Source organism: Aythya fuligula, chromosome 1 (assembly GCF_009819795.1).
Source record: "Aythya fuligula isolate bAytFul2 chromosome 1, bAytFul2.pri, whole genome shotgun sequence".
NCBI classification, from domain to species: domain Eukaryota; kingdom Metazoa; phylum Chordata; class Aves; order Anseriformes; family Anatidae; genus Aythya; species Aythya fuligula.
In genome coordinates this window covers 119083613-119108795 of record NC_045559.1, presented here as the reverse complement: position 1 = coordinate 119108795, position 25183 = coordinate 119083613, and the positions used below count along the sequence as shown (strand labels likewise).

The 25183-nt window shown below is 34.0% G+C and overlaps 1 protein-coding gene across 1 annotated transcript in view; it reads right to left on the bottom strand.

Moving 5' to 3' along the window:
- CFAP47 (cilia and flagella associated protein 47) overlaps positions 1 to 25183 on the bottom strand; it is a 325591-nt gene that overhangs the window by 251889 nt on the left and 48519 nt on the right. Inside the window, exons 24-29 of the mRNA XM_032197971.1 lie at positions 17088 to 17256; positions 14927 to 15027; positions 14034 to 14193; positions 6779 to 6971; positions 5075 to 5284; positions 612 to 712 (exon numbers count right to left, since the gene is read on the bottom strand). Of these exons, the coding sequence (XP_032053862.1) occupies positions 612 to 712; positions 5075 to 5284; positions 6779 to 6971; positions 14034 to 14193; positions 14927 to 15027; positions 17088 to 17256 (934 nt within the window). The remainder of the gene's footprint in view (positions 1 to 611; positions 713 to 5074; positions 5285 to 6778; positions 6972 to 14033; positions 14194 to 14926; positions 15028 to 17087; positions 17257 to 25183) is intronic.

The following is a 25183-nucleotide window of genomic DNA, read 5'->3' as shown; positions in this document are numbered from 1 at the left end:
GGTCTGAACAATAAATATTTCTTTTGACAACTTTGATTGCTGTTGGTGTTATATAGTGATCTAGAAGATCTGGCAAAAGGAAACTCTGGTAATAAACCAGAAATACTAGCATAACTACTACTGGCATAGGAGATATGGCAGTGCACAGCCTTAAGAAATATTGACCACTACAGCACCAACCAAAATTCTCTAAAAAGTTATATAACATATGCTAACATATGTTATATTTCCACTGATTATACTACAGATAATGATTAGATAAACTAATACTACAGATAAAGATTAGATAAGCTAATACATACACGCTACAACTACATTTTCATTTTGTTATGCATAGGTAAACAAAGAATAAAATACAGGATTATTCACAAGTATAACATGAAACATTTTTTTAATAGTTTAAAAACACAGAACCCAATACTCCTATTTACTGTAGCTATCCCAAGATCACAATTCTGTTAAATTACACTATCAAAAAATCAATCCAATAATTTAGTAACTTTATTTCTTGTGACATTCTTTGAAGGCCAAAACACCTTATTATCAATTTATCTTTTCCTAATACTACTAGGCATAATATAATCTGAAGAGTTAAAATGCAGACTACTTACTGCTTATCAAAGTAACTTGTTGATCAGAGAGGTGAAATGCCAAATATGGGTATAAAGTAAGAAGGCAATTCTCTGCTGTTGCAGCAACCTGAAGGGAGAATCTGTTCAAAACAAAATACAAAGGTGATATTTTTATATTTAGTTATGGCAATCAAAATATTTCAAAACAAGAAGAAAAGACAAATATAAAAGATATCCAGACCACTTTATTTTCTGCCTCCTGGTCCAGTAAGAGAGTACATGGATGAGGATGCAAATGCTGAAATGGTGAAAGACAGTATATTCCACAATAAAATTTATTATAGAGCATGGATGTGTCCTCAAACTGAAAGTTCCAGATTTAGAAAATATTTTAATGAAATAAATGAACTCCATCTCTGAAGAAAAAATACATTAAAATTGCAGTAGATATGTATGAGTGTATTAAGGAGACTGCTAACTTGGTAAAGTTTAGGCACACTTCCCAGCACAAGAAGGCAACATAACATTTCCTTCCATGAGACACTGAGATCTCATGGACTACCAAAACAACTGGAACTCTTAATAGCTACCTTGTACCAATCGTGTCTGCTTCATTATGTTATTATCAAATGCTAAGATCACTGATATCTTGTTTTCCTGAGCTTCCAACCAAAACAAAAACAGAAATAGCATGAGTTTCCCCAGATCCACAGTGAAAGGAAAGAAAACTGAGAAGTGTAGAACACAGAAGTCACAAACCACATTTGTGTCACCAATGATCACAGCAATTCATCTATCCACCACATAGGTATTTTGGGGTATTTTGCTGTCCAGAGCACCATTTCTTTGGTTTATATGACACATGATGTACATGTTGTTTCCTACTAATCTTTTTTACTTAAATGTCATTTCAAATCAGGATGGCAGAGAAATTTCTTTCCTGCTGAACTATTTATTTGCTTAGCAAATTAAAAGATGTAATCACAACTGGAGGACAAATATAAAAACACAATATTCTCATTGTATTGGATTTATGTAGGAAAGCTTTGGAAAAAGCAGGAAAGAACCCAGCAGCTGCCCCAAGTAAGGATAAGAGCCAGCTCCAGCCGGATCTAAAAGGGACCAGCCACTGACCAGAGCTGTTTGTGCCTCTGGGACAGTAGATTTAAGAAAGGGGGGGTGGGGGGGGGAGAAGCTTTGCTACAGCAGCTGGGAGAGAGTAGTGGAAACATGTGAGGGAACCAGCCCTGCAGCCCCCCAGGTGAGTGCAGCAGGAGGGCAGGAGGTGCTCCAGGCAGGCAGCAGCAGCTCCCCTGCGGGCTGTGCAGGGAGAGACCCCTGGTGGAGCAGGCTGTCCCCCTGCAGCCCATGGGTCCCACATGGAGTAGATCTCCACGCTGCAGCCCCCCCATGGGTGGAGGAGCCCCCGTGGAGCAGGTGGATGTGGCCTGGAGGAGGCTGCGGCCCATGGAGAGCCCCTGCAGGAGCAGGGGGTCTGGGGGGAGCTGCCGCCCACCCATGGGGGACCCATGCTAGAGCAGTTTGCTCCTGGGGGATGGATGGACCCCGTGGGACGGAGCCGTGTGGGAGCAGTTCCTGAAGAGCTGCTGCCTTTGGAGCAGGGGCAGGGAGTTACCATGAAGGAGCGGTGGAGATGAAGCATCAGGGACTGACCACAACCCCAATTCCCCATTTTTCTGCATTGCTTGGGGCGGGGGAGTGGGGGAGGGAGGACGAGGACATAGAGGAGGGTAAATGGTGGAAAGGTGGTTCACAGTGATCTGGTCTGTTATTAGTGGGCAATAAATTGCATTATGCTGAGTCTTTTTTGCTCATGATGGCAATAGTTGAGTGATCTTCCTGCCCTTATCTCAACTCACAAGTATTTTTTCCATCTTACATTCTCCCTGTCATTTTGAGGATGGGGAGTGCGAGCATGGCATGGCTGTGCTTAGCTTTGCACAGGTGTTAAATCACCACACTGTGTGTTTTTTTTTTGTGTGTGGTTTTTTGTTTTGTTTTGATTTAGTTTTTTCAAGTCGAAGAAAATAAGTTTCATAACTGAATAGTTTTCCCATTTCTTAAACACTTGGCCAAGACATTCTTGGATTTTGCTACCTTTAATTTCTTTATTTATATCAGCCCTGTGCAATGTAATGTCAGTTAATCTGTTTTGGAGTCAAAGAAGCACAAAGAGAGAACAGAGATTAAAAGTAATATTAGAAATTAACTTCAAATTCTCATCCAAGGTAGTCATTAAATTAATATTAATGAACTTATTTATGATCCATTTAATGTAATCCATGGACACAGTAAATTACTTGCTAAAGGACAAATATATATCTCCTTAGTTTTCTCTTACAGATACATATAAAGTTATTTTTTTTTTAAACATGATTGCCTTGTTTTCTGTAAAGTAGTCAAATTCAACAATATCCATCTTCTACCCAGTGCTCACTCTTGATTTACAGGAAAATCATGATTTGCACGATCAGACTATGCAAATCAATCCTACTGATATTTTAGGCCTGGATTTATATAAAAACAAAATAGTACAGAGCATAACTTGGTTTCAATTCAAATAGTTAAAAATAGACTAAATATTAGCAAGATAGGAAATAAAATTTAACTCATATTTTTTTCCACCCTAGAACACCAAACATAAAATACCGAAGCTTAAAGTTTCAGTTCTAATAATTTTAAAATATAATTTTGTTGCTTTGAAAATGGAAATATAAAGGGAATATACTAGCAAAGTTAGTATGTTCTCACTGATGCTGTGAGGTTTCATGGCCTGTTAAAGAAACCAGGAACCTATTCAAGATCAGTTTCCTTTTATACGGGTTATGTCTTGATTTTATTATTCTATTATTAAAGGTTGAGAAGGCCCCCAAATCCTGTCTTAAATTAACAAAGCAGTTTAAATTCATTAGTCAAACAGTTTGAAACAAACTGCTCAAATGCTTATATAATTGTTTCAGTCAGATTTGAGGTTTAAACACATTCCATACATCTCCCATGACCTTGGAGCAGGGAAAAGAATGAGGGCAGATGTGCAGATAACAAAAATTGCAACTACGAGTTATTATGGAGTGTAATATCAATGAACAGTGAAATATTAACAGTAGTAAAGAAACTGACGCCTGGGCACATTATAGATTTTATTAGAATAATAACTATCTGTCCTGGATTAGAAAATCTTACGTTGACTTCTCCAATTGAAGGAAAGATTTTTTTCCACTTATGATAAAAAATAATTTCTTCCAAAAGCCAATATGAATAATATTGTCATGCTGACTAATAGCACACACAGAATGCCTTTGATTTGGATGGTGTGTTATTTCATCCATTTATTTTCATATTTTATATCATCTGCTTGTACAGCCTATGCAACTCACTGACAGGAAATCACATACACATGGGAAAACAGTGTTGTTAGTAATGTTTAAAAAAACAAAAAACAAACAAACAAACAAAAAAAAAAACAGCTACCTACTTTATTTTAAAACACAGCAACATTTTTAAGATGATTTGCCATTCCCAAGCATGATTTATTTTCACCTTCATAAGCATGAATGCCTTTTAACGTTACTTTTATAACTTTAATTGGTATATTTTTCTCAGAAAGACTAAGTTTGCCCTTAAATCGAGGATGGTATTCTTTATTTCATTTTAATGGCAAATATAGAAAAAAATTTATTGCACAGCAGAAAGTTTTATTCTTCTATAGCAAGATTTGAGAAGCTGCTAGTGCAAAAAAAAACTTATTAAAACCAAATATTGTGCCTGATCAGCAGTTATATTTCAGATCTCATCATATGCCTAAATTACCTTTTCTCATAATTAATACAAGCTTTAGCACACATTTATGAGTTGTATCCTACACAATGATTAAATCTTACAAATAGTTAAAATGAGTAAAAATGAAGAGATTTGTGGCTGATGATCTATGCAGAAAAATGTATTTTTTTTTTTAATAGTTGAATGTGAGCAACAGTAACTAAAATGTCCACAACACTTGCATTGAAATAATTTAGTTTTATGCTTAGGAAAAATCATGGTCTAAACTTTAGAGTGAGATATTTAATCCTCAAAATAGTTGCTTGAGTGAAAATAGCAACTAGGAATAGCTTTCTTTTACTGCTCGTGAGTACACCTATTCATCACACCAAGGGAAAAGATGAAGTAAATAGACAAATCCTGAAAAATGTTTATATTTATGTAGAACAATAATAACAGATCTGCTTCCACTTACTAGGGGCAGACAATACGAGTTACCATATAGATAAATGTTACCTTAGAGACCAGATCTGAATTTTGTGTTTTGGAATTATAAACTAGTTGAAAAAAGGAACATATTTCTAAATGTCATTCTCATTTTTTTTCCAGAATTATTATTGTATTCCTTCATCTAACCAGTTCTCATTACAAGTCCTATGTCTCGCATCTTTCTTTGACAGTTTGGACCATGTCCCCAGATGAATTTATATTGCAAGTATTACCTGTTTTCTTCTTCATCAGTGAAGAATATGGTCCCTAAAGATGAAATTGGCTTAGATGATCTGAAGCTGATATGACAATTTAGTTCCATATTTGTGCCATTTGATGAAAGAATTATATCTTGTCCTTCTGGAAACCGTACAGAAAAAGGGCAAATCTTGTCACCATCTTCAAGTTCAAGTTCGGGAAGTTCAACTTGAATTCGTGATGACCTGCATTAAAAATAAACAGTATTGATCATTGTGCTCACAGTTTGACAAAAAAAAAAAAAAAAAAAAAAAAAAAAAGTTAGTTCACAGATTCACACATTTATGAAGCTGCTTTTTTAAATACAGAGGAATAACTTCAGGTTTGAAGTACATGCCAACTGAAACTAACTGAAGAGTTAAAATTCCCTTAGCATTTAGACGCTAGTTTGTTTTATACAAACATTTCTCAACATTTTATAATCAGCCACAAAAGCTCAAAATCCAAATAATGAACAATTTCTATTCACTGTGCTACCAAAGACTTAACTGTTACTTACTTCCTTACTCATGCTTTCTCAGAGGTTTCCTAAACCTAAATCTTTCATTAATATTAATCAAACTGCATTATAGCACTTCAAGGCACTTTAGCATTCAGACAAGTTGTACAATAGCAGTATTAAGTGGAAATTTGTCAATATATGTATTATTTCCCTGGTTATGTAATTTATGGTTCTAGTCCAAAATGACAATGCCAGTCAGTCCAAGACAATACTGAATCCTTTCAGATGCAATCACTGAGTTCACTACATGCCTCTTCATAAATTGCTACAACTCAAACAAGTAGATGTTAATAATTTGAAGATAAAGTGACTTTAATTATTTTTTTGCAATTTAAAAAGTTTTCTTCCAGTTATTCAAGTATTGGAACGGTATCTGTATAAGTTTAACAAATGCATAATCTTGCTGTTGAAGTACAGAAAGACAAGTTGAATCTCAGAGACCAGAGAAGCTTATTTTCAAACACTTTCCAGACATAAGAGTATCTGGAAAGAACTATTCTAAAAGACTAAGATTTCTATCAGATTGGAATAGATGTGGTACTGGGTTATGTTACATATGATGAAGATCTTGAAAATGCTCTCTTAAACATTCAACTAACAAGATGAAGTGGGTGATCCACAGAATAATGAAAAAGTTATGAGTTATTTATTACATTAAATAACATACTTAAAATATTTGTGCTGTGCTTTTTTTTTTTTTTGATAGTAAAATGTTGCTTAGGAAGTAAATAAGAACAATGGTCAGGGTGGGGGGTGAAAAGAACCCCACCCACTCCATCAATTATCCAAACACCAGCTGAATTTAAAAACAGTGCTTTATAACCTTTGGAGTAGAGAAAATAAAACAACAAACTGGCTAAAGATAAGAGGAAACCCTGGTGGGGCTTGTTTCTTATTTCTTGTGCTATTACAAATAATTTTAAAAACACGTGGAAACATATTAGAAGACGGCTGCCTTGCGAAGCAGTAACATTTTGAGAACAGAACACACAAGTTTGCAGGATGTAGAGCAATATTAAATACATGAATTTTCTCTAAAATACGCAGATTCTTTCTGCTGCTAAGCATAGCATTAATACTAGCCTTCACAAAGAAAAAATAATTCAATTTTTCAGGCGAGAAAAGAAAACAAGCATTATTCAGGAGTTTTGTAATAAACTTATTTTGACATTTTTACCTTAAGTAATCTTGTGGAATAATATTGATGGCTCTTTCAGTTTTCACATCCAGAGGAACTGGCATCAGCATTAAAAAAGGGGGATCAAAATTTATTTTTGGTGACTTCATAATACCAGACAAGGTTATTTTGTAATGTGATGGATTATCATCTAGACACACTGACACTTCAGATGCGTATGTCCCAGGACAAGCTGTTAAAAAGGTTTTAAAAAATATATTTTACCATAAATATACACAACTAAAAGAGCTGTAGTAAGAACTTTTTTTTTTTTTTTTTTTAAGTTATCAGTACTATTTCTTAATCAAAATGTAGTTTAACATAAAGAACATGTTGCATAAGATTTATTTATTAAGAAAGTTTGGAATAATTGCTTGTAGTAAGCCGTAAGGCCATTATTTTTAATTTTGTCACAATTTCATGAAGTTTTAAATTACCCTCCACTGAAAGCTTCCCCTGTTTTCTTGTATTCCCATCCTTTCTCACACCATCCTGCTAACTGCTGCTATACATCTTTCTAGTGGATGGCAAACATGCATTTTCTTTCACTGATAATACAAAGCAATGTTTAGCAACTGTTACACTATCAAAATGTTGTTTCAAACAAGGAAGTGTCATTTACCAACTTTTCATTTATTCCCACCAACTGAAAAACCATCAAAAGAACAAAATTTTTATGTACAACTAATGAATACCTCTTGTATTTAGAAATAAATCCATATCACATGTTATAAGACAACACAAAAAGCTTAAAACTTTTCATTTTTGACAGAAACACCTTTCCCTTTGATTCTCCACTGTTAACAGATTAAGACATGGAACTGGTAAAGTGAAAACCAGATGAAATAGGAACTTCTGGCAGTGTTTGCAACATCTGACTATTTCCAAGTTAAATGGAAGTTAGTTTTAGGAGACAATATTGCTGAGAAGTCTAGGAAGCTCATGCTTCTAAGTTTTGATATATCAAAAACATTTTTATTTTTCTAGCACTTAGCTCTCTTATGAGGGAAAGGTGAGAGAAACACCATCAGAAAAGTTCACAGAAGAGTGAACAGGAAAGTTCATATGTAGAGCCAAACAGGATTTTTTTACATGCTTATAAGAAGAGAGTAACACGTTACTCCCATCTACAAGCTAGACAGACTTAAGATCCTACAGCCATACTCTAAACAGTATTTCTGGTATCGTATCTTCCTGTGTATGTATATCATACAGTAAAGTGACCAATAAACACCACAGGAAGGAATGCCATGAAGGAAGAAAAATAGAAGGGCAGATGTCAGCACCAAAGAACATGTTATTTTCACTAACTCATAGTTTGAAGTATTCATATTAACTATTTCCCACACAAACTTTTCATCCTTACGGTACACATAAGTTATAAAAAATCAATTAATTACATGATTACATTTCCCATAGAATCCCTGACTTGACCAGAATGCAGAACAGAGAATGCTCTTTCCGTGTACCTCATCACCCTCTATGTGGACCCACATTTATTAAAATTGAAATACTGCATAATATGTGTGCTAATAATGCTAATAATGTGTGCTCATGTCAGGGAAGAAAAAACCCATCAACAACAACAACAAAACACTAACATGTTGCAAAACAAAACTGTCCTCATTTTAAACAAAGGAAAGAAGACCAAAAAAAAAAAAAAAAAAAAAAAAAAAAGTGAATGATCCCATTAAGTTTTGTTCATTACTTTGTTATTGTTAGGACAAAAGTTTTCATAATATTTCATGTTAAATAAACTACTTGAAATTAATAAGAATTATGTCCTGAACTGGCAGTTGAGGTCACAAATACTCAAGGTCACAAGGAAAGCAAGTTAAATGCTGGTTTATCTGGAAAAGTGAAAGGTATATAAAGAGTACTGTTTTAGCTAAACTTGTATTTCACTAAATGTGAAAAATATGGCAAAGCTAAAGCCATAATATAAACCCTGTGTTATTTGCCACACACAATGCAATCAGCATCCTGAAGAAGTCTTCTCCATCACTGAACAGTAACCTGGAATCAAGGTTGTGTAGATCAAACAAACTAGGGTGCTAGAGAATGAATACTGCACAATTTAAAATTAGGAATCACTTAAAGAGAAGAAATAGCAAGATCCTTTGTAAATTATTATTAAATCTTTCTTCCTCATACTAATCTCTTAATTTCTTTACATCCTGTTATTTCCTTTGACACTTCAGTTATTCAGCTTCACTTAACAGCACTTTCTGTTAATGTCTATTACCTTCTTTTTTTTTCACCATTAAGTGCAAAGGAAGCTTCTGCCAAGCCTGAGAATACCTTCCATCCCATTCACCCATAAACTGACATGAATCTCAACCAGATTTTGTTTCAGTCTTGTGAGCAGTAAGAAGAAATTCCAGATGTGGATCTCATATAAACTGAGTTACAAGATGAAATTGTATTAATAAAAAATATGTATGTTTTTGTTTGTTTTTCTGAAGTATTCAAATCAGTTAGCCAGGAAAAAATAAATATTCAGAATTCTGTGGTATATATGTATATGTACATATATGTGATATATGCATTCTGTCATTTACACCTTTCAGGACTATGCTCAAAGTAGTAGCAAAGTGCTTTTGCTAATGTTTTGATATACTACCATTAATTTCTCTAGCAACTAGCAGTCCAGCAGATGTGGAAGTTTCCCTTAGGGAGAGTCTATGGTAGTTAGAAATCTGTCTAAATTTGCAGAGTAATAACAAAATCTGTACAATTATTTGGGAAATTTCCTCTGTTTTTTTTTTTTTTTTTTTTTTTTTTTTTTTTCTGGATGTATATATTAAGGTAAATAAGCATTCATTGCCTTACCTTAAAACAACAACAGACATCTGGATAAAGGAACACAACTTTTCAAAGCATATATGTGCATATATTCAATAGCTGCTTCATTTTCAGTCCAGTTTGCATTAGAAAACCCATCCAGCTCCGACTGCTTAACTCCCTAGCATATTATGCTGGGACTATAACTTATGCAAAGTCCATATTAATAAAAGAATAAACAGAGGTTGTATTTCTGCTGCAAGTCAGTTACATACATATGCAAGTTCTCCTCCAGATACATCTCACACACTTCCAGAGGAGAAATATTTCAGGTCCCCTCATCTTCTACTTCACCTGTTTTGGTTTCAAGTTAAACAGCAAAAGTTCATTCAAAAGGCCATCTCTATAAGGATGTCCATATTCCTTGATCCTCTCTATCAGTATAAATCTTCCTCCTCCCCCCAAAGAAATCTTAACTTTCTAATAGCATGTTTTCCAATCTTTTGAGGGTGGGGGGGGAATAAAGTAAAACCCTTATCTGCTCTTCTCACCCTCTTAAGTCTGTATTAGATGTTACTCACTTCCTACACTTGTCTCTCAAATAAATATTGCCAGTTCCATTGCCCTAGACTTTCTGATAATTCATGCCATACTACATATATACACTTTCAACATAAATGGGTGCCAATAAAGTATTTGCGTACACTGGAATACAGACTTCAAAACAGAGAAGTTACAGACAATTAAAAGCTAATGATAAGCCCTATTAAAAAAAAAAAATAATAATAATAATCAAAAGTGAACTAATCATTTCCCCACAGAACCTGTTATTAGGCATAGTTATTTAATCTCTTACTGTTGTAGAAAAAAAAAAAACTAGAAGATGGAGGGTGTGATGTTCACATATGCCCATTACATAACTATCACATCTTCCAGGGACACGGAATTCCTTTTAGCTCACTGGCACATTTGGAAGTATTTTGCCACACAGATCTATTTTTATTTTTTTTTAATATATATCACAATAAGATACGGTGATTTTTTTCATATACCATTAATACAGTACATTAGTACAGCAGAAAAGGATCAAATTGATACTTCCTCAGTTCTCAAGAATCCCTATTAAATTGGTAATTTTTTGAACAGGTAGAATCATATTACCACACATCATACAAAACTCTTGCATTTAGTTTACTACCATACCAAAATGCACAAATATCATGGAATATTTGAACAAATTAATCCACACTCAAGGTTCTTCTTATGGCTTGTTCATCCCCACATACTACATGTTTACAGTACAAACATATGAAGATGATTAGCCCAGCCTATTCATTAATAAGGTCTCCTGTGTGGGTTTTGTTGTATCTAATGCTCTGTTACAAGAAAGTAATTATTTTCAGTGATGGGTTAGTACAAGTAGACCACTAATCACAAGAAAATACTTTGAATATCAAATTAAGGGCAATTGATTTTTACAATGATTTGTTTTTCTGTAAATAAAGGATTGGGAAAAGAGTGAAAATACCAATAACTTCAACTGATAATTATTTACCAGTCAACTTCATGTATACATGCATTTGCGTTTACACAAACAATTTATCCAGTAATTTTAAATACTGTCTTTTATTTGCATGCTTTTTTCAGCTTCAGCCTTTGCAACACTTGAGCATTTTTTAATACATTCTCACAATATAAACACCTAAACAGCACCAACCATCATATAATGACTGTGCTAGTTGTTTGTTTCAACTAGGGGATAATTATTTCCTCTACAGCTGCTGCATAAAATAGTATTAGACAAAATCTGTAAAATTTCCTTTGTCTTAAATGCTACAGTGTTATGGAGAAACAGGAGAAAATGAGACACTGTGCTCTCCCAGGCCCTCAAACCATTACAGATCTGGACATATAGCTTGACTGTTCTTATTTTCTAAGTCTAGTATTGCCCTGAGCATCCTTAAAACCAACCCCACAGATTTAATCATACATAATTACTTCTGAAAGGGTATATTCTTCCTTTCTCTCCAAGCTATATATGTTAACCTAATACATGCAAAATACAGCTATATCATCTCCTATTAGACAAATTATTTGCTTTGAATTTTAGAAACAAAATGATTTGTTTCAAGTCACAAATATGTCACAAGTGATTATTTTCCTGTGATCCACAATTACTCCATCCATGTGCATACTTCTCAAAAACTTCTATTAAGATACTCTCTTAGAAGTTTCAACACTTATTTTGGAGGTTTTAGTAATTGAAAGACCACTGAAAAAATATGATACCCTACTGAAAGCAAAGTAGAAATTTATAAATGAAGGAAAAACATGCAAAATAAACTAAGAGTTATAGTAAACTACACATGTATTTTTTAATTACAACTCAAACACCACAGGAGTTTTTGAGGGTTTATTTTTCACTTTCCATCCTATAATACCATTCCTCTTTCCTCTACATTTTTACTCCAAGGAACTGAGATCATGGTATGTTTTTGTGTCTTGACTTTTATAACTTATATTTTTGTAGACTCACATCTCAACATTTTCTCAGAAATTCAGAACTTAACCCAAAAGCTTTCTTCTGGTTAGACACACTTTCCATATACAATTTAAGTAGATCCTTATGTCCTTCAAAAGAAAAGTGAAATTCCAAGTCCATATTTCTACAAGTCTGTATAACTGAACATCTGAAAAGAAATATCTCCCACTGTTGTCTCCTATGATATCACTGTGTTCTGTACAATCTTCTCGTCTTCCTGCTCCCACTGTTTAACTCCTTCTTATTTATACATTCTAACATTTTCTAGCACCCTGAAACAATTTCTTCTTTCAATTCACCCAGTATCCTTCGATCTTATTTTATTTTTTATTAATTTCATATTTATCCCCAAACCAGCTCTTTAACATTTTTATTTATGATTTGTTTTTGATAGCTTCCTTTAGTTATCACTCAAAATTGATTGAGGACCTGCAGACAAGATGCAGATGGGATCATATCACGTAGTTCCAAAACTAAACATAACACTAAGTATAGAATAGAACCTACACAGTAAAAAAAAAAAAATAATACTATATTAAGTACATTTTTATGGCTGTTTCATAAGTTTCAGAGCCAAAACTTAGGGTTTTAGTGATTTATTTTGGAAGAACACCGGGGAAAGGAGACAAACTGATGCATCAAAAAAGTAAATATACTATAAATATTTTTGCTCAGTCTTCCAAAAGTAAATAGTATTTAACTTTCATCTAGCAGTTTAATTTGAAATAATATAAAATTGAATAGAATAATTTAAATACCTATTTCTAAAATGATACCTATTGAACATGTCAGAAGTGTAAAAAAAAAAATACAACTATAGATACTGATTAGGTCAGAGACTTTCCAGGTAATATATGCCGAAAGAAATACTATTTCAGACAAGTCAGGATTTGTTACTCAAAATGAAAAATAAAAGAATATAAAGAAAACCACTTCCTAAACAATTCTGCAACAGTCCTTGTACATTAGTTACTTTTCCATTTCATGAAACAAAATCACAGACCAACCATAAGTTGAAAATAAAAGCTACCAAGAAGATATAATACATAATGGAAAAACTTTCTAAAGTAAAGCAATCAGCTCCAAGTAACATATGCAATTGAATGCTGCTCTTACATATTCACAACAAATATGCAGAGCAACATTTAATACAATATTCTCAATTTATCATACAGAATCATGGCAAGACTCATGCCTATAGATCTTTAGGATTTACAAACTAATTTTCAATTATATCAAATAGTTCGTAGGGCTTAGAGGTTTGTAGAAGTTATAGATTTCAACTGTATCATCAAAAATAGCAGCAATATGTGACTTTAGGAAAGGGATACTCACTTGCTGACTCTGGATCATACCCAACCAGCAAGACATTTTTCTTCCCTTCAAGAATGCTGGCACCACCAGTAGGCCACATAAAATTGTTAGTACCGCTCAGTTCTGTGAGGGGTTTTATTAATGTACAGTGTTACATTACTCTCTACCCAAAACACTTGTTTGACTGGGAATAATGTAAAATCTTAATGCTCTGCCATTCCCACTGTATGTGGTTGATGATCATCTTCTTGCATGCTCCCAGTGTTTGTTAGAAATCTATTTTATGTTTTTTACTTGGTCTCTGGTTCTCTGAGCAAACTATTCAGAAATTTATATATGTATATATGTATGTATGTACATATATATATATATAAAAGACTTTGTATCTTTTGGAGGAAGGAAATTTCTGTTCTTGTCTAAGTTCTGTCTGTTGGGGGGGGAGGAGGGAGAATCACACACACTCCAAGTACTCTTGGAAAGTGTAAATACTTGAAGTATATAAAGTCATCAAAGTAAGTGCTAGTCTTGATTCATCAAAGAAAGTGACTTAAGCAAATCTATGAAAATGCCAAAATTGTCCAAAATATCCGTAGAAGAACTCACAAAATTACTTACGAGGGCAGAAGAATACAGTAATACTGATTTTTTGTCCTGGATCAAGAAATCCAGCATGCAGGCTAAATTTGAAAATACTGTCTTCTATATTTTTGCCTGCATCATTGCAATTCAATTTCCATGTCAAATACTGCCTTGAGATATTCTTCAGGTCAAGCTCCTGTAAATATTTACAGAGAAAGAAGGGCATGATGAAAGAGGGAAAGCAGCAAGCATCATGATACTTTTCACATTGCTCTGTCCAAAGCATTTCTTTTGCAATCAGATCAGATTGAAAGCAAGAAAACACTAGAAAGCAATGAAGAACCCAGTTTACTGTATTTGTAAGGTGAAAAAATGAGTGTTCCCATTAGCGCAGACTAAATGATTTCCAGTCACTTACCACATCCACAAAGACAATGATCAACATATTGCGGTGGGAGTGCTTAGCCAAATAGAAACAAGTATTTACTGATACAAACGGAGTAAAGCAAGAACTAAACACATGACTTGGAATATTAAAATTTACAGGTGGATATACAGATATTACAAAAATTTCAAAGTAGGTTTTCAAAACCTATTCTTTCAATCCAATATGAAAACAGTGGGAATAACAACACCAAAGAATCTATTCCTTTATGTCAGAGTTGCTCTTTCTCATGGTGCCCATTCTTTTTCATACAACAGAAAGCCAAGATGAGCCCAATGCTGAGCTTTGAAAAATTTTCTAGTGACCAAAAACAAGTATGAAATCAAAATCCGAACAAAATGATGATGGAAAAAGTTCAACATACATAAAAGCATATGTTTGGAACATGATTGAATTTTGAGTTCCAAATCTATATTCTTACCCAGTCATTTTTAAGTAATTAAAATATATAGCCAAGAATAACTATAACAATGTGTTTACGTACCTGGGAATTCAGACTTTCATCAGGACTATTGTAACGTATACAACTTGAATGTTGTGTAAATGTAAGTTTCATTGAGGAGAACTCCAGTGGTGATTTAAGTACTGTTGGAAATATTAAGTAAGGATGTTTATATGGTATTGTTTTGACACGTGGTTCCTCAAAGTCCTTTCATAAAACCACTGTTTCAGCACATATTTAGCAGAATTGCTTCTCCCCTTTATTAAAGCTCTAATTTCATTTTACTGTTCCCATACTATACGACTACTAAATAGCTACCATAACTGTCTTATTATGACCCTTTAGTCACATTCAAATTATTTTAATTTTACATCTACCGCACAGCATCTCATCCTGAAGATGCTATAAACAGAGTGTCACATGCTCTGCCTGTTACAGATGAATTCAAGGACATTCAGACTATATATACACAAGCATACTTTAGAGATTAAAAGCAATGCTTCTTAAAAGAGGACCTAGAATATCTTCAGCCAACTGCTTTAGTTATATTGAGTATGATATATATATAAATATATATTCATTTATGTAACAATAAAATAATGCAGAATATTATTTTCATGTAATTCTATACACGCATTCAAATTCACTGATGTTACTTCCAGACCCTGTATTATTTTATTAGTTACATATAATGTATTTGCATTTGTGATGGTAGTTCATCAGTAAAGGCATAAAACATTTTATCACAACAGCATTCCTCTTAATTTCATATAGCTAGAATAAAGAAACCAGAACAAAGGATGAAGTTTAAAATGAGTATTTCAAAAAAACAAAGATGTATATTTCCACACGAGTCTTCATTTTGCCTCTGCATTTGGTTAATCAGCTGGGAATGAATGTAGCAAGCATATGGTATATTAAAATCTGCAAGTTTGCTTCACACCCCTTGAGAAAGTTCGTTGATCAATTCTCTCTTTCCTTCAAAAAGCCCGAAGCGCTTCTTGATCTTATGTCTCACATTACATAAAGACCAATATTATCCACATTTCTCTAAAACAAAGACATATAACCTCTGTAAATTAATATTGTTTCAAACCAGGACATCATCTTTGGAATGCATCAGCCAACTAACATACAATTGTGCCAGTCACGGAGTCCTCCCATCTCTTGCAGAAACTGTCTGTACAAGGCAAACACCACAAGAATAAAGGACTAGCCACAAGATGGAAGGGAAAGAAAAAGATAAACTCCATGAAGAATCTGAGAGATTGATCAATTTAAAAAAAAAAAAGATCACATGAGGTTATGACAGGTACTATGCGTTCTTCCTTTCCTCTGGATCAGGTAGGGATTGCTATAATTACATAACATTTTCTATTATAATATCTGAATGTTATCAGAATGAAACAATTAAATGGTTCTGAAACATTTTTCACAATCTGTTGTAAGCTGATAAGTGATTTTTTGCTTTGATTCTGAATTTAAACAAGTTTGAAACTGTTAAGATTTTCCACAAATCAAATTTATCATTTCTATCAGCTCCAGTAAGAGTAGAGGACAGGATTTCATAGAATCATAGAATTATTTAGGTTGGAAAAGACCTCTAAAATCATCAAGTCCAACTGCTAACCTAGCACTGTCAAGTCTACAACTAAACCATGTCCCTAAACACCCACATCTTTTGAATACATCCAGAGATGGTGACCTTGACACTTCCCTGGGCAGCCTGTTCCAATTCCTCACTATCCATTTAGTGAACAATTTTTTCCTAATATTCAACTTAAAATTCCTTTGGCACAACTTGAGACCATTCCCTCATCAAGCTTGTAGTTTGGGAGAAGAGACTGGCTACAAATTGTAGCCACCCACCCCGCTATAACATCCTTTGAGATGGTTGTAGAGCATGATAAGGTCTCCCCTGAGCCTCCTTTTTTTCCCCTAGTATATGTCACACATTTACAGAAAGTTCAGCTTTACATATATTTAAAAATATGTTAAATTTTGAAAAAGCTTCAAGTTTCCATGACATTTACAAATTACAAGGATTTATCAAATTTCAGCTTTCTAAATCCTGTCTTTTTTTTTTTCTTTTTTTTTTTTTTTGGGGGGGGGGAGGGGGCAGACAAATGGTAATTCTCTGCAATTAGAATATACAAACCGTTATAAGCATTCACCACCTGCTTTAAGTCCCTAGTTTACTTACCAACTGCTTTAACTCTACAGACTGGAACAGCCACAGTCACTGCCTGTGGCCGTGGAGCAATAGTGTGCTTTACAGGCCCAACAGAAGTTGCAGATACAGAGCATTGCTGTAGCAATGGAAAGTCATCCCAAGGAGTATTAACTGTAAGAGTGAAGTCATACGCTGCCACCTAAAGAACACAAATGCCATTGTGGTCACTTTCCCAAAGAAAGTAGTACTTCTTGAACCACCTGAGTGGTAATGTTGTTTTTTATTACTATTTCATAATTATTAAAACTAACTTCAGAACTAATCATGATAATAATAGGATGTTTGTTTATTACCATCAAGTGTGAGTCATTAAAGTATGTAGTAATGAGCCATTTTTGCCCCATCAAGAAAAAAAAATGTATACCCCAAAGTATCTGGGTTATCAGCACAGCTACAAACAAGGCTTCTGGTAAATCACTGTGCTGTGCTCCTTTCCATCCTGAGCAGGAAAAAAAAAAAAAAAATCGAAAGTGCAGTCCAAAAGCATAACCATAAGAAACAAGGTGGGAAACAAAAATACATAAATTAAGAAAGCATTTTTCCAACGTTGAAGAGAAAAACTCAGCTGTTATGGTATAGCCAACATAAATGAAATTGGTTCAGAAAACTAGGTGGAACATGAGTTAAAACTGACATAATTCAGCAATAAAGAAAAATAACCTGACAGGTTATGCATGTGATAAACCTAATTTATTTCACAGTGCACTTTTCAAGAAGGTATTATATACCTTTCACTTGATCTTGATCTTTCCAACACATCAGAGCAATACACTCTTCAGAGAAAAAGATATGGATAACCATAACAAACGTAACAGAAGAAAAAACAAAACATCTACCATAAAAACACTGTTGGAGTCTTTCAGTCACTTACCTTGAAATCTTCAGAAAGGATTGTGGCCTACAAAACCTGTATGCTGCTTAAAACATACAGTAAAGCCAAGTATATGAAAATGTTTAAAGCTTTCAAATACCCAAATACCACAGGAAATAGTGCATCATGCTTTATTGTCATATATGTGGTAGTGAGTAAAATATATAAATGACAGGAAAGAAAAATAAAATGTGCTACCCCAAGAAAGGAAGCATATATTCATCTGTAACAAAATCAACCGGAGCTCAGGTAATGAGAAGCAAGTACACAGCATTTACAGTGTTTGGAATTCCAGCAGGGTTTTTAATACACAATTACAAGCTCCTGGTGAGCAAGATGTGTGCTGAGCATTGTGGAACTTTTCACGAATTTGCATTCAGCAGGATGAAAACATGGGATGAAAGGAAATCTTTTTAGATCATGGTGCCCTTGTTTATACTGATACTTCAAATCTGATAAGGACTAGATTCTATAACATAGAATGACACTTTTCAAAATTAAGATGGTGAAAGACATTTGAAATTTTCACTATTCTAATATTTGAATTGGATTATAAAGAAAGAGTGAGTAAAAATTTCCTGATGTGATTTAAATATTCTTCTAGTTTAGTACACCACATTAAATACTTCATATTACATCTTCAAAGTATGTGCTTGCATCATAAAACCAAATAATTAAAAGTTAGACTGAAAAAGGATCTTTTCTTCAGTGTTAGAAGTTCCTTTTACTTCAAAGCATGTACGAAATATGTTGCTACTAACAACAGTGACTCTTTGCAGTTTTAGACAAAAACTTATCTTCTCTTACAGTTGAAACTAAAAACCATTGTATTTCAAGACTGAAATCAAAAATCATTTAAAACTTTATATGAAAACACATGAGAAGTTTGATAGATTAGAGCTGAACACATTCTTATTTGGTAACCTTAATAACTGTTAAAATGCATTAAAAATTAATAAATTAAAAATGAAATTAAATTTAAAAAAATAAATTAAAAATTAAGAGACAACTGCAAAGTGATCCAATGTGAGAGAGGGAGAAGAAAATTTTCCTGGACTCTTTAGGTCAAGTATCTTGTATAACAGTCACAAACCAGACTCAATCAGAAGCTTTTATCATACTCCTCAAGCTGTATGTGAAGTTTGCTATACTGGTCACGCTTAGCCACTGTACATCTTCAAAAATGTAAAATGTAATATGCTTCCATATAAATAGCATATCTCACAGGCATTATGGCTCACCATAAACAGAAAAAAAAAAAAAGGGGGGGGGGGGGGGGGGGAGGGATGGGAAGAGATGACTGCACACCTCAGTGTGCACCTCAGGTGCAAAGATTACAGCCAGCCCTGGCAGCTCCCTAAAGCCAGCATGGACATCCTTACTTGCGAAATTTTAACACTTGGAACATCATTGCCAAGAAATGCTATAAAAAAAAGAGACCTAGAAAATCCCTTCCATCTCCAGCATGTGTCACTGGTATACCAGTATAATGATACTGCATTTTTCAAGACCTAGCTTGGTAAGATTAAAATGCTTTACCTATAATTGATAACATGACTTTATATATTTTTCCTATCCTGACTTAAACTAGTTATGAGCACCAGTTGGAAAGAAGGCATCATTTGCAAAGTGTTAGTCTTAGAAATTAAAAAGACTTTTAAAGAAGCTTTAAAAAGAATAGCCACGTGCAACAAAGCAGCTTTTTGTTATGCGTTCACATAGAACACCTCCAAAAAAAAGTAAGAAAAGTGGTGTAGGCTGCCACAAGAAAGTATCAATTCTTTAAATCAAGAATTTGCAATCTTTCATTTCATTAGGGGGGGAAAAAAAAAAAAAAAAAGCTTTTTTTTCCTCCTTAGAATTCCTAAACAGAGTTGTTGATTTTTAAGAAATCTTTCTGATCAGAAAGTTCAGCTACCCAAACTCATATGAATCTATGAAATAGGTTTCATACAATGTGGATGATAGCTCTAAGCCTAACATTGAAGAGTGAACTTAGTTGAAGGCCTTCCTGCCTCAAACCTAAGTACTCCATACACTGAAAATAACAAAAAGGGGAAACAGCTACCCCAGAAGCCATGACAATTAAAAAGTTATTTTAAATAAAATTTGTGCATAAAAAATAAACAAATTCAAGCAATCTGAGTATAACAAAAAGTTACATTTTTTTAAAATGAACTTTCAAAGCAGTTACCTCATTTCTATCTTTACTAAGCACCCTAATGCAATAATGCTTTATATGTTATATGCTTTACAATAATAATTACCAAAATGTATGTTCTCAAGGTTGAGTGAAAAATTTTTCTTTCGAATCCAAGAATCAAATAGTTTATTTAGCACAAAGAGTACATATCTCCCTAAAATTAAAAGACTTGCTTTTATAGTACAACTTCACACCAAATTGCAAGTAAATCAATGAACTAATTTATGACTTCAAATTATCTTAAAACACCTGTATAAGAAAATAATCTTTTATTTACAACATAATATGCAGAGTGATCTAATATCTTGAAGCATTAGAAATCACTGAATTTTTGTGTAAAGGATCTTTTTAAAATTTATTTATAGCACTAGCAACAGACAGATTTTCAGCAGTGATACCTGAAGAGAAAGTGTAATGTACATTAAAAAAGCAGTTTGATTAAAATTTAAACCTAACTATAAAAGTAAACGGTACTGCAGAACCAAGGTTTTATGTACTGCAGCTGTATACATTATATATTCTCAAAGTCTTGTAAGATTTAACATTAACTCTTCCTTAAAATATACAAAAAAAAAAATAATGCAGTCTAAATTCCCCAGCTTTCCATCACATACAGCCAGCATAATGAATAATGTATAAAGTGTTCGAATCCATCATCAAGAACACTGAAATAAAACTAAATCCTTCCCTTGTATACAGAGACATCAGAGATGGTACACCAGCAATACCCTGATTATTTTGTAATTCGACAGCTGATTTTCCAGAGAATGCATCTCTTACACTGTGAATTCTGTGCATTAAAATAAATAAATAAATAAATAAATCCTTATCAATATCAAAAATTAAAAAGGGGGGGAGGGGGAGGGGAACACCTGTCACTTCTCTATATGAAGTCTAAACAACAAGCTCTGACAAGTGTGACTTGCTCCATTTGTCTCAATCAAAGCCCTCACAGGTCTCATTATTACACAGCTGTATGTGTCATATTTTTTCCTAAGGTGCTGGAATTTTTCTATTCCAAAATATATGTGTGTTTATATATACGTGTATATATATAGTGTGTATATATATATACACACACTATATAGTGTATATATATAACTATATACTATATAGTGTGTGTATATATATATATATATATATACACACACTATATATAGTTGAAGCAGCACACTCCTGCACCTTGCTTTGCCTTTCTGCCTTACCAGAACTTGCATAACGCTGCTGCTAGCAGGTGGATCATCCTGCCTTGAGAAGCACAGTGACAGCTAAGGACCAAAAATTGTCACTGAGCAAATATTCAACATGATAACACACTGTGCATTTCCCTGGCACAAAACAACAACAACAACAACAACAACAGGAATGAAGTGCTCCTCAACCTAACAGACAATCAGCCTGCAGAACATGAGTCATGGTCAAGAAAAGTCATGCTTCTTGGATAGGGACAAGAGAGTTCCAACAAATATTTGGCCGGAGGTTCGTGAGTTTTTTGGTTGTTTTATCTGTTGATTTGTTGCTGTTCTTTAAATCAATACGAATTTTTGTTTTACTCAGCATCTGAAATGAAATGACTTACAGCTGGCTAAACCTCCTTATATTGCAGTGAAAAACACGTGAAATGTAATCATTATTTGAGATACTTCATTAAAAGTGTAACAAAACAGAAAAGAAAGGATCATATAGCCTATATAAAATATGACATTAAGGATTTGCCAGCTTACCTATTTATATTCACTTATTTGTATATTGTTCTCACTTATGTACATCTATACATATACATCTATCTGTAAATGCAAATGAATCCCACTATTCAACACTTTCTGACGAGGCACCTCCAACACCTTCTGAGAGGCTGGAGTAACAGGAAGGGAAAATCATGCCATACCTGGGCAGCATCCTAGCCTTATCTATAAAGCATCAATATTTAATTTTATTGCTTAGGCTATTGGGAGAATTATCTCAAAATTTGTAGATGTTATTGTATAAACATGCCAATATACTTCATCTCTAAGAATGTCTTATGATATCACATTAAATTGTTCATACTAAGTTTTAGCATAAATTGTGGCAGCTATTCAGAGTTGCTATGTGCTTACTTAGTTTGCTGATTTAAAGCTTTTTAACATAAAAGGAAAACAATTGCCAAGATGATTTTTGGCAGGAGTATTCAAGATTGATTCAATTTCACATTTCTAGTATCTACTTTCTTAGCACAACACAGATTTGTGGGGTTTTGTTGGTTTACAGATAGCATTGTCAGTAGTGATGACTACAGCAACAGCAGGAAGCTTTAGCAGAACCAGACAGCAGGCAGAAAAGAATTCATCTCACTGGGATACAGAAGGCTTGCAGCAGCTGGGAGGTAAGCTGGCTAAGACCAGTTGTCCAGAAAACAGTGATGATATCAGAGAAACAGCTGTTCAAGTAGAGAGGCAGAATATAGTGCTAGCAACTGTGAAACTTGAATAGAGTAAGCTCAGTATAGAGAGATCTTAGCTTTTTCAAGAGCTTTTTCCAAAGTCAGAAAAGAGATGGAAGAAATCTGATGAGAGAAGGGGCAAATCTAGATGCAGCAGAATGATAGCAACAACTCAGATCCAAGGAGGAATGTTCTAAGAATCTGCAACTAATGAGTCTCTGATCACAACAAGAGATGCTGCTACCCATACCAATTTCTTAACAAAATTATGCTTACTATTAAAGATTTTATTTTATTATACTACTTTGCAGGAGCTAGATTAAAGAAAAGCTACAGCACCCTGGGGGTAGAGGCACTTCCAGATGCTTTCTTGGTCATGCCATACTGGGTGGCACATTTAGTTTTCAAGGTTATCTGCCTTTTACATTAATCAGTGCTATTGCTCCCAGCTATCAGTGCTTCATTAAAGCTCAACAATGTTAACATGTGACCACCAGTGGGTTGTAAGTTGTAAGTGTATTTGGGCATGCCTTGCCTGGTAATTAGTAAGCTACCTCCTGCCAGGCAAGCAATAGTATACTTGCAGCAGAATGGAAGCACTGGCTGCACACTGAGCCTACCTAGCACAGGGTAGAGGCAGAGAAAGGATGTGAGCACATGGAGAGAAGGGGAAATGGAAATAAATAAAATCTGTGAGAGCAGGGCTTATTAATTGGTTATGAGGCATGAGGCACCTCAGGGAAGAGTTTCGTTTTTGAAGTTCTTTATTCCCTTACTTCTGAATGAAGCTGTTCTGCTTGGAGGGGAAAAAAAAAAAAAAAAAAAAAAAAAAAAAAGGAAAACACTCAAAGTTTGAAAAATTAAAAAAAGATGATATTACAGAGAAAAACTATAATCAACAGTTGCAATATATTTGACAGTGACTTATTTTTTTTTTTAAAAAGGAGCTATCAGAAAACAAATCAAGTTAAATATAAGATTTTTTTTTTTTTTCCCAAATTATATCATTAGAGCAGATTGCAAATTGATATAGCCTTGTCTTCAGTTAGGTTACCTTATCACCAGCATCAAATGATAGTTGGGGATGCTTGTTAATAACCATCAGTAATGCTGAACAGTAGCTCAGACTACAAGTGAAATAAACTAAATAAGTGGTTCAGAAGACTTCTGAGACAGTAGATGATTCTGCATGTTTAATCATTTGAATGTAGAGCAGTGTTAGAAGCAACATATCTATTCTTAATCCATCCTTACACTTGGCAAAGAAGGAAAACAGTAATATAGCTTAATCGCAGCAGGGGCAAATAGGATACTGGGAGGCACAAAAAAAAACTTATTTTGATAGTTTGGAGGGGATGGGGTTCATTTAAAATTTTAGAGTTGATATTTCAGTAGTCTGGAAAGGGATGATTGGCCTTCTTCTACACTACTTTCTAGTACAATGAAGAATAAAGGATCAGTTTGTACAGCAGCACTATCACCAGAGAAACCCCATACCATAAGCAGGAAAAGAGCTGTCAGATATCAGGTTATGGCTCCCATCAATATGAACGTAGTTTAGAGATACGCAAATTGTATACACAAATTTCTATTCTTGATCATTCATACCTAAATTAAAATGTCAGCATATTCCCTTCTGAGCTTCTCTTCAGTTTGATAGTAGATCACTGGTGATATTCTGTGTACAATTTAGCATACCTTCCTAGCACTGTATCCAGTCAACACCTGCCTGCCTTGCCTATGTGAGTACTGCACCAGACAATGTCAAGATACTTATAAAGATATGACATCTACTGCTTCTCATCTAACCTCAAGGCCTGCTATGCTACTGATGGAAATTAATTCAATTTCAAATAATTCATTTTTGATGAATATGTTAACTCATCCTCTGTCAGGAAAAATTCCAAGTAGCAAGCATACTATAAATTTACACCACCAGTTATTTATTTTGCAATGGTTTACCTGTGCGCACAAAATCTAAGCTGAAAGTAGTATCAGAAAGAAAATCATAGTGTTAAGAGATGCAGGCTGTAATATGCAAATATTTATTTGAATGATGCTTGAAACAGAGAACTCGACTTCTATTCAAACAATAAAATTGTAGGTAGGAAGGAGGGACAGTAGGAACAAGGGAGAAAAGAACATTGTTGGCCCTTCCAAGATGCATTGTCTCTGAAATTCATTTATTTTTTAAGGTAAAAATGAAGCTAATGGAACAGGTTTACGTGCTGCAACTAGTTGTTTGTTCTGAAAGAGGTTTATAATATCAAAGACTAGGTTTTGTTGCTGTTCATTGTTTTTCATATATATGAAAATCCCCAAACCCCCCACTTAAAAAATGTTGCTCAATAGGTTGAATTAAAATTTACTAAAGTGCTGCCCATTGACATGTACCATCAATAAAACGCAATGATTCTGATGTAAAACTAACACATAGTCTCATATCTTCAATTTATTTCCCTCATGTAGCTCCATTACAAAGCAACTTTGCTCATCATTATGACACACAAAACTCCTCTACTTTTGTAGTCCCTTAGGATTATCTGAGAGTTAAACCATAAACAGCTGCA